This window comes from Phaethon lepturus, unplaced genomic scaffold (genome assembly GCF_000687285.1).
Source record: "Phaethon lepturus isolate BGI_N335 unplaced genomic scaffold, ASM68728v1 scaffold53756, whole genome shotgun sequence".
Lineage (NCBI taxonomy): Eukaryota > Metazoa > Chordata > Aves > Phaethontiformes > Phaethontidae > Phaethon > Phaethon lepturus.
The window spans coordinates 1-10,735 of NW_010546564.1; the positions used below are offsets into that span (position 1 = coordinate 1).

At 36.5% G+C, this 10,735-nt stretch overlaps 1 protein-coding gene across 1 annotated transcript; it reads right to left on the minus strand.

Moving 5' to 3' along the window:
* Positions 1 to 346: 346 nt before the first annotated feature.
* Positions 347 to 8,441, minus strand: LOC104613619 (inhibitor of growth protein 3; the record flags this gene model as incomplete). The annotated part of the gene is made up of 7 exons (XM_010289328.1): positions 8,341 to 8,441; positions 6,822 to 6,887; positions 5,543 to 5,639; positions 2,595 to 2,666; positions 2,185 to 2,304; positions 881 to 1,038; positions 347 to 537 (listed from the first exon to the last, which is right to left on the minus strand). Coding segments are annotated over exons 1-7 (800 nt in total), but the record flags the coding sequence as incomplete, so codon positions are not given.
* Between the last annotated feature and the right edge of the window lie 2,294 nt (positions 8,442 to 10,735).

Genomic DNA, 10,735 nt, shown 5'->3' on the forward strand with positions numbered 1-10,735 from the left:
GCTTTATAACTCTTTTGAGTTGTGAGGTTTGCTTCCGCACGTCAGAGTGATAAACCACTGGCACAGGTTGCCCAGCGAGGTGGTAGATGCCCCATCCTTGGAAACATTCCAGCTCAGGTTGGACGGGGCTCTGAGCAACATGATCTAGTGGAAGATGTCCCTGCTCATTGCAGGGGGGTTGGACCAGATGACCATTAAAGGTGTCTTCCAACCCAAACTATTCTATGGTCATCCCTCCCAGATATTAAATATTTCTGAAGTATTTCTAAGATGGTCCATGACCTTTAAAAGAAAGCTTTAGTTGTCTTAAAAGCTGTAACTGCAGTCAACAAGTAAGAAAACCTACTTGCTTTTTCTGCCACTTCGTGAATCTGTGGTTGATGAACTTAATGTCTGTGTTAATGTAGATGCCAGAGCTGATGATGAATATCCAGTTGAATCTCTGGATAACGAAAATTCTCTTCCAAGCTGAAAATCATTGTTCTTAAATGCTTCATAGCTGGCTTTTAGACTGGATGTTCGTCTTCCTTCCTTCATCTAAAAAGAAATACTGATATTGTATCAGATTACACAGTGGAGCTCTTAGAGAAGACATACCAGGCTGCTAACTGCTAATTATTTGTACAGGTTCATTAGTTACTCTGTTAACAAAATGATGTATGGTAAGTGGTAAAAGTAAGAATATACCACAGGAAAAGCTAGAAAACAAGCTGTCCCTGTATGCAAGTTTTACAGGATAAAACTGTAGCATATAAACAAAAATGATGAGAACTGAATCACATCAACTGAAAGTGATCATGGGAACTAAAAAAAATAAATCACTAGTCCTTCTTCTTAATCAATAGCTGATGGCAGAACGACAAGAATGTTTTGACATTACCTGTGCCGTGGCTTGCACTGCTTGAGCTGCTGCCATGGTAATTGCACCGGCCCCAGATCCTGAAGATAATGAGCCCAGGTTATATGATGCCAATGGTTGAGAAGAGTTTGTATTGTATGCATTGTTTGAAGAGGATGATGAATTACTGTTTCGACACCCTTGATGAACAGAACACATTTATGAAATTCAAAATGAAACTAAAATCCTTTGCATTTTAAGAAGTTATATATGACAACCAGTGAAAGAGTAGGAACTCCGTTTATGCATCAGAGCAGTCTGATCATTTGGAAAAAAGTTTAAAAAGTCATTTGACACAGCCACTACTGGCTTAATAAACAAACAAGTTTGTTCCCCACCTATCCTCATGTGCAAAGGAGTCCTTTTAGAAAGACAGTCCTCTATGATATTCAGCTATCAAAGAACAGATGCAGCTGCTATGTCTACACCTATGTCTATACAAACCCACTTTCCGTTGAAATGATCCTGACTACTGTAACCATAAAGAAGAGAGTAAGAATTTGACTGTACACCTATACTGTTTCTAAAAAACTTTTAACAATCTTAATTCTAAAAACTACAAGCCACCATCTTAACACAACACAGATTTCCATGGCCATCTACAGACTGACAACTGCTCAAACATAGTTACATTTTATTTGCCATCTCAGGTAAATTCCTTCAAAAGAAAGTGGCTATGAGGGAGAGTGCTTAAAACTGATGAACAGCATTAAATTCCAAAACATAAAGTAGTTTGCTTGCTACAACCTCTCACAATCTTTTATTTTTAGAAAAGAAACTATGAAACATCCTAATTTTGATAATGGGCAGAAAGTTGTGGGGATTTTACTATTTACTACAGAAAAAGACTTCTCACCTCTTTTGAAACAGACAACACACAAAAACATTTACTTTATTGTAGCTAAATGCCACATTAGACCAACCCCTGAAAACACCTGTGAACATTCTTTTCCCTTACTTTGGAAATTGCTGCATGCGTTTCTTTTTCCCAAAAACAATAATGCATTATCCTCTCATACTTTTACGACTGGCTGAATGAAACTGTACTGTTATCTTTTTCCAAGCAGTGTAAATAAAAAGAAAAACCCAAGATGCAGCTGTTAAATGACAACAAAACTGATGCGCTTCATGGACAACACAGATGAGTAACAATGCCTGCAATTTCTCATGTTTCAAATGACTGAAAATCCCTGAGGAAAGGGTATGTGTCTCTGATTTCAAAAGAAAATAATTGACAAATATTCTTCCAATTAAAAAGCAATAAAATGCAAGACAAGTAAGATTACCTGGTGTATTTTCTTTAGAAGCATCTGAAGTCAGGGTAGATAGAAGAGCTTCAGATTTAAACTTCTTTTCCGGAACATGATCTGTTGTACCATGGTGAGAAGATGGATTGTGTTTCCTTTCTAAATGAAACAAATGAAGGGAACGTAAATGCAAAACCTTTTCAGATTGAAAGTCAAACTATAACTACAGATAATAAAACAGCACTTTCAACTAATCCCCACCAGCAAAACCTTACTATTTCATTCTTGCACTTCTGAATAGACATTTATTATCATTCCATTATGCCTTTTTTCCCCCTTCTGAAGTTTGAAGAAAAAAAAAAATTCTGAACATTTTTCTTCCCTAATACTACTCAAGAAAAAATAAGGAAAAATAAAAGTGGACGTGTTTTTAAGTCTCAAATACTTACTCTCTACTGGAGTGTGAGAATGGGCATGATGGTTATTCACAGGCTGTGATGGTGTATCCAGCTCCAGAGACCCTAAGAGGGAGATAAAAAGGATAGGAAAATTTCAGAGTCCTCACTGGCATGATTTTGACTGTTAGATGCTAAATAAATCTTTATAATTTAACCAAATCATTATGCAGTTATATTTATTTTAATCAGAAGGATTTTTGCTACAGTTGAAACCCTTCCTGTAGTACAACCAGGAGCCAGTGAGAAGAACAGTTTAAAAATAAAAATTGGTGACTGCTGCTATTCAACTGTTGAAATCAGGGAAGTAAAATCAAGGCCAATAAGGAGAACAAACAACAACATTGCCCACAACATGCCACTTGTTCAAGTGAGTTACACACAAACTGGTGATGGTTGGAGAATGCTGCACCAAGAGTATTGACAATCTATACCAACATGAACTGAAAAGAAGATTGTAACAGGTAAACTGTATTGAGGCATCTTGTCCCACTGACTCAAAACACAAAAGCACTAGCAATGTCTTTAAAGATGGTTTAACACCCAACAGGAAGGGCTTCAGATCACTATCCAAATTTTCTTAGTATTCAAAACACACAGAGCAACAATCCAAAGAAAAAAAAGAAAAGGGAAAGGAGAGGGGAGGGGAGGGGGGGAGGAGAAAAGAGAAAAAAGAAAAAGAAAGAAAAGGAAAAAAGAGAAATAAGAACCAGAGAACAGAAACAAGAAAGGAAGGAAGAAGGAAGAAAAAAAGAAAAAACAGAAAAGAAAAAGAAAAAACAGAAAAAGAAAAAAAAAGAAAAAAAGAAAAAAAAAGAAAAAAGGGGTGGGCACAAATGCAAGTCTATGTCCAAGAATAACATTTATTGTAATTTGAGGCTAAATGATAGCAGCATAGGAGAGACTTTGACCATAAATTTCCATTAGAACAATATACAACAGTTTGTTTATCAATCTTTGGCAAAAAGATTTTGAATTAGCTGCAGTAATTACCAACTTATATTTATACAGAAGATAATTCAAGGAAATTATTCACATTCATTTTTCAAAATCTGTAGTTTCAACATCTCTTTTCCTCTTTTTCAGTGCTTTCAAAAAGTACCTGAGTGTATTACAAATTAAGTTTAAAGAAAATTATTCTAGAAGAGATTCAAAGCATAAGGAAATATTTTGCCCGAGCTAACATTAATCATGTTATGAACTAGTCCAAAGGCTGCCCTCTGGCGGAACCTCAACAATATGTCTTTACTCTGAAAGCTAAAAATGTTAAGTTTCTACTTTTCACTTTACTAAAAAAACCCCAAAAAACCTTAGAGGTGCAACATACAGCCTGGTCCATTTCTATTTTTAGTTCTTGAAAATCCACCTACTTCACCAAACGCACAGCTCAACTGAAGGTAGTGCTGGGATTCCAACTAAAATAAACTAGACCTTTTCTGTAGTTGCTAGTTCAGTAAAGTGCTTACTTTGCAGTTATGGGTTTCTGTCTCTTATTTGTAATAGCAATTACAACTCAAATACCCAAGAACTCCCAGCTTTTATGACAAAGCCACACAAAGTTCAAAGAAAGAATATTTATTCCTGATCTCCTCAAGTGATTTAGGTTACTTTTCATTGTCCCTGGGTATGAAGAACAGTCACTGCCTCTTAGCTCCATAATCACATGCGCTGGTTTTAGCTGGGATAGAGTTAATTTTTGTCATAGTAGCTCGTATGGGGCTGTGTTTTGGATTTGTGCTAAAAAAAAAAGCGTTGGTAATACAGAGATGTTTTCATTATTGCTAAGCAGTGCTTACACAGTCAAGGCCTTTTCTGCTTCTCACACCACCCCACCAGTGAGGAGGCTGGGGGTGCACAAGAAGCTGGGAGGGGACACAGCCAGGACAGCTGACCCCAAGTGACCAAAGGGATATTCCAGACCATATGACGTCATGCTCAGTATATAAAACTGGGGGAAGAAGGAAGGTGGGAACGTTCAGAGTGATGGCGTTTTGTCTTCCCAAGTCATCGTTAGGTGTGATGGAGCCCTGCTTCTCAGGAGATGGCTGAACACCTGCCTGCCCATGGGACATGGTGAATGGATTCCTTGTTTTGCTTTGCTTGTGTGCACAACTTTTGTTTTCCCTATTAAACTGTCTTCAGCTCAAACCATGAGTTTCCTCACTTGTACTCTTGTGATTCTCTCCCCATCCCATCGTGGGGGAGTGAACAAGCAGCTGTGTGGTGCTTAGCTGCCAGCTGGGGTTAAACCATGACATCACAGTAATAGAATCAACTTTGAAATTTAGCATAATCGCATTTGAACTTGATGTCTAAATCTTGATGCATACAGAAAGGCCAGATTCTTCTACACCAAGCTGGCCAAAAAGCTGACACATTACATTTTGTTCACATTCTGAATACTAGCATTGCTCTATTTGTTAAGCATGCAGGTTTCTTACCCAAAATGCTTCTCACTCACTACCCCATTACAAAACAACCATTCTCTCCCCTCTAAAGAAAAAAACTGAGTACGTAACTTTATTTGACATTCTATACTTATAACTAAAATAATGACCCTCCTCAATTTGATGTCAATCAATTCAAGTAAGAAATGGTATGCTTTCAACTGGGTAGGTGGCAAGCTTAGGGCTAAGTACTTGTCTGAATACCTACAGTCATTAAACAGGTTTAAAGAATTCTGTACCTTACTGTAGCAATTCACTAGTGCAACAGTTGTGCAAAAAAGCCCTATTCTAATTATGCAGTTATATTTTGACTTCATTGGTAAAAAATGGGGTTGAAACTAAAATTTGAGGACCACTGAAAAGTACGTGAGTCAAAACGCAATTTTGGAACAAGTGGAAATACTGAAGGCCTGTAACAAGTTTATGACAATTTGATTTTGCAAATTTACAGTAAATCTGTCAAGTTCTGAAAAAAAAAAAATCATGCATACTTACTTCTCTCTAATATTTCTGTAATTCCAGCATTATCTGCTTCAAGTTCCATTTTAAATTTAGCGAGTTCCTGGTCCAATTTTCTCAAATGACGGTCTACCTGTTTTTGAGACAAAGCAACAATAAGTAGCATCCAGTTCCGGAACATGAATATCTACATCCTTAATCTCAGGCTTGCTAAATATTTCCCTTCCAGCAGTTCTCTGCCATGCAGTACTAAGGATGTATAAAAATACACAGAAGCGCAACTTCTCGGTCAACCTACATTTCCCTAACTCAGCAGAGATGCTATATTAACACCAAAATAGCGCTGCTGCTCCTAAGCTGTACAGTCAATCAGAGGATACAATAAGGCTGCATATTAGTTCAGCAGCTAGAAGCCCTCCTCTTACAGTAGGCAATGTTCCAAGACACAATGTTAAGTGTTTCTTTTGAGAAAATGGATTAAAAGGACTTGGGGGTGTTGTGGGTATGGGTATAGAAAGCGGAAGAGAAAGAACAGTACATGGCATGCATTTTAGCAGATGTTGGGCTACAGGGGAAACTGCAAGTACACGGAATTGCTATTTGTATGCCACGACACACATCAGTAAGCCTAAGTATTGAGTAAAAGGGTCTCTCAACTGAAAATGTAGACTCCTGTGCGTTTGAGTAAAGCATTACATGCTCTTAGGTACTGAAAATGAGCTTAAAAAAATGTAGATGTAATATCATTGAAATAAACACTACATTCCAAATGCTTTCTTCATCTGTAGTCATAGGGCAGAACACTGTACCTATCTCTAAACTACCAAAAATTGAACAGGTTGTTACAGTTACCAGTTGAACTAACTTTTCGTTAGCTGAAGTGAAACTAATGCAGACAAGAAATATTTGTTTTGTATCTACTATATTTTAGTGCAGTCAGACTTGCAGGTTCTGTTCTCTGACAAAATGTAAAATAAATATACTTAAAATTCAAAACGCATATGCTATAAGGAAGAGTAACTTGCTCATGGTCTCTTTTCAGAAAGAAATGACTAAGACAAAAATCAACATGCATGAAAACCTTAGGATTTCTAGAATTATTTCTGTATGTTTTATATTTAAGTGACACCTACTACCCAAAGCAACAAAATTCTTAAAAGTCAATAAAATATTAAATGTTTCTTTCACCAGCAAAAATATCTATATGTAGCTGACGTAACAGCACAGGTGGGACAGTTGTAGTTCTTACCAAAATGTTTAGAACTCCTTTGGGCATAAATTTTGGTAATTCACCACAAGCCTTCTGTCTACTTACCAAATCATATATTTGATTAGCCAACTGCACTTTTTCATCTGCATCTTCCAAAGCCTTATAATAATCCTGTTATAAAGAGAATTTTTTTTAAATTATGAATGTCACTGAATTCATTTCAGTCATTTTAAGCTACTATTAATCAGCACAAAATTTAAGTTAAAAGAAATTAAAGCTGGAAACCCTGCTGTAAACAACAATCAGCTAAATTTTAGATGAGAGATTACATATCAAGGTATTGTTTGTGCCTTAGAAAAAGCCAAACTACAAGATGTGGACACTTCCTCCTAAAATGATATTCAGATTTCTGCAAGAAATGCTACAAGAACAGAAACAGTTTGGTATTTATTTTATATTACACAGCATAAGATTATGGAGATCTTATTAATGAGATTAATGAGATTATGTCTTTTACTTTGCATGGATCTTTATGACCATTGCAGATACTACTGCCATTCAAAATGATGCTAAACAGTAGTGTGAAGGGAGGCCTTTCCAGCACTGTAGTTAAGTAGAGACAATTATGTATATCATTTATAGCTTAAATTATTTTAAAACAGATTTATATAACTCATAAGTGTATTATAAAATAAACTGACTAAAGCAATCCGATTTTAAAATCTGCTCTAATGAAAATCCACAGACAAAACTTTTTTTTTAGCTATGTTTATACATTATTTTACTCTATAATTAAAGTTTAAGGGCCTTTTAATTCTCAATTTCCACTGAAGAGTATCTTGCTTATGCAAAAACTACTTGAAATTTTAGTCCAACTGAAGTGAAAAGCAAATTTTTCATTTACCCTAGTGAAGTCAGAGCTCTGACTTTTTCTTTTTTAAATACAGAAATCTATTTGTGTTAACTAAGAAAAAAACCCAACTCTTTGCCAAATAAGGGGCTGAAGTAGCAAGTGTAGGAGACTAGAAAGGAGTTTCTCCTGACAGAATGATGCACTACCTTGCTAACAATACCATGACCAATGCCCAAGTATTGAAGGATAAAACAAAACACATCCATCTTCTTATTCCTCTCTCCCTAAAGCTACATATACCATATGTATAACATATACAAGGACATGGGCAGAATCACAGGAAATGCTGAAGCTAAGCTTGAAAAATAAAAAAAAAAAATTTTTTTAAATTTTAACAAATTTAAAATTTTTTTTAAATATTTGAAAATATTTTTTATTTTCTAAAAGAAAGCCAATTAACTTACGCAGCTTCATGTCACAGAAGCAGAAACAGAAAGTCTGAGCTGAAAATTTAGTACCTGGTTTCCTCACCATTTTGGGATCATAATTTTTAAGATGCTAGGAAATACTGGGTAAAACTGGAGAGACATGCTCAATCAAAGAAACCTTTCAGTCATTCTTCTCTTCCTAGGTAGTTCTATCCATCTCTGTGAAAGCCCAAGGAAGTCACAGTTCTGAACACTTAAGTCTCCATCAATCATAAGCTATTTTTTCCTAAGGTTATCTTCATTTCCAAAAGAAAAATGTGACCCACTCCTGTAGTACCCTTACTTTTTTGATTGATGTCATTTGTTCTTCTCTCCATTCAGGTTTGTTTTTCTTTGCATTCATAAAAAATTCATTTACCCTCTGCTCAAGCTGATCCATTGCATCTGTAGCACAGGAAAAAGAGTAAGATAAATATTATCTTCTCATGTATATAAACTTTAAGAAATAAGGCGGATTTTTTTTCCTAAACAAAGTTGACAGGACTGAGGTGCAAACTATTAGAGAGGCAATAAAACAAAAAACCCAAAACAACCAAGTTACAGTGGACAGAGGAGGGAAATATTTACCTTAATTTCCAAGAAGCAGAATTGCATTCTGGTAGAATTCTCATCAAGGTTCTTGTGCTCTCCAGCATGGGACAGGCAGGACTCCAAGTTCTAAAGGTTTTTTGTCCCTAAGAGCAGTGGTAGTGACTTAAAGCACGACCCAAACTCCTCACCCAGGGCTCTAGACAGCTGACTTTGGAACATTCTAGCCAGTTACAAACTGAGCAGGAAACAAAATATTCTCCTAAGAGAAACAGTCAAATACAAAACCAAATAATTGAAAAAAATTAGTGCCTCAAAAAGGTAGAGCAACTGAAGAGTCAAGTCACTGCCTTAAAGTCAAGGCCCTCTCCATTGTATGCTAGGAAGAGTGACAGCAAATTGCAAGCACTCACGAGGTTATTCCCCCCATCCCCACAGGGTAGCACTAAAGCATAAATGCACTGATGAAATACTATTTGGACAGGATTCTCACAAGAAATCTCAACTTCATCTAAGTAAGGGAAACAACGAAGCCATCAATTCTCTAACATTAACTATCATAAGAAAGCAAAATATTAACTACAAATTATTCATTTCACTATTTATTGAGACGGGAACAGGGATTCCCGTCCCTTTCCCTCCACCCTCCTTCAGAAAAAAAAAAAAAAAAAAAAAAGCAGAGAGTTTACTATTTCAACAGCTGGACACTTGTGCATGCAACAGCTTGCATACTTCCAAAACCATGCAGCTGCCTCAGTCAAACTAGCTTTGGCTAGTCTCATGTTAGTGCTGAGAATTTTTTCATAGCACTCTCAGCGATACTGTCCAGATAGCAGCTTCAAATTAAACGTGAGAGTGCACCAACTACCTACCACCACTAAAACCAGATCGCACAAAGGCCATCAACTCTTACCAAAAAACAAACAAAGAAACAGTGAATTAACTAGTTCAAGAAACTCATGAATCCAGAAGTATAATTAAGTCTTCAAATTCAATGGAGGCCAGAGGTTTTCTCATTCTGTGAAAATTCACAACTAGAACTGTCCACATAAGTAATCAAAAACTATTCATACTAAATGATCAGAAACATTAATTGATTTTCCCACCGGCATCAAAACCAACACGAACCTAACAACTGACAGGACAGAGCGCAATTAATCCCAAGCCAGAACAGTTGTGACGTAGGCTCACAACTTTATTTAGACCCAGGCAATCACAGCAGTCAAACAGGTTTAGTGTAAAACAAGTTAAAGATGGGAGAATCTGTACAATAAGCATTTTCCACCTGCACTGTGTTACTCCGGGAGATTAAGAAGCCTAAGTAGCAAGCAAGCAGCACACACTTCATGTGGAGGCTTCTAAAAGCTTTGTTCTTTGACCAGATGACTATAATTTGGTCCATAAAGACAAAAGACAAAATGTTCTATCTCCTATTCCCAGAGTGCAAACAGCTAGGTGAGAATTATTCTAATGGCTCCACAGACATGAAAAAAAAAACAACAACATTTTCCCCTTTTACTTTTTATTGAGGATACATATCAGTTTGTGTGAAACTGCATGATGGAAAATTTCCACAGAAACTTGGTCTCTCATGAAAGGGCAGAAACAGCAAAAGGGAATGCAGGTCAGATCTATTAAATGATATGAAAAGTTCTCCCTGGTACACTCAAGTTCCTTCACTTTTTCTCCCCCTCCACTTTTTTAATCCAACTGTGATACTATATGCTGAGATACTAATTTCTTAGATCACATTTCCCAAGAGAGTTGCCAGAAATTCTATTATAAGAGAGGCCTCTTCCCAGAGCTTTTACCATGGAGGCCTGATAATTCATAATTCGAAATTAAATAGAGAAATACATTTTACACTCTGTGTGGAGCTCAGTTAAAGCTCAAGATTCAAGTCACCACTCAGATGCTCTTCACTTTTTCCACAGCAGCCTCATCAGGACATACAGTAAATACAGCTGGATTATCATTTCTTCCAACACAAACAGCAGCACCTGCCCCACTAGAAGTCCATGTGGTCCAAATAGGACAGACTAAATAAATAAAGTCAGCATTGACTCTAAAACACAGCAGCACAGTTATCTCTGAATTACAACTCATGTAGGTGTCTAGGACAGCATCACTCATCAAAGTACTGTTTTCAA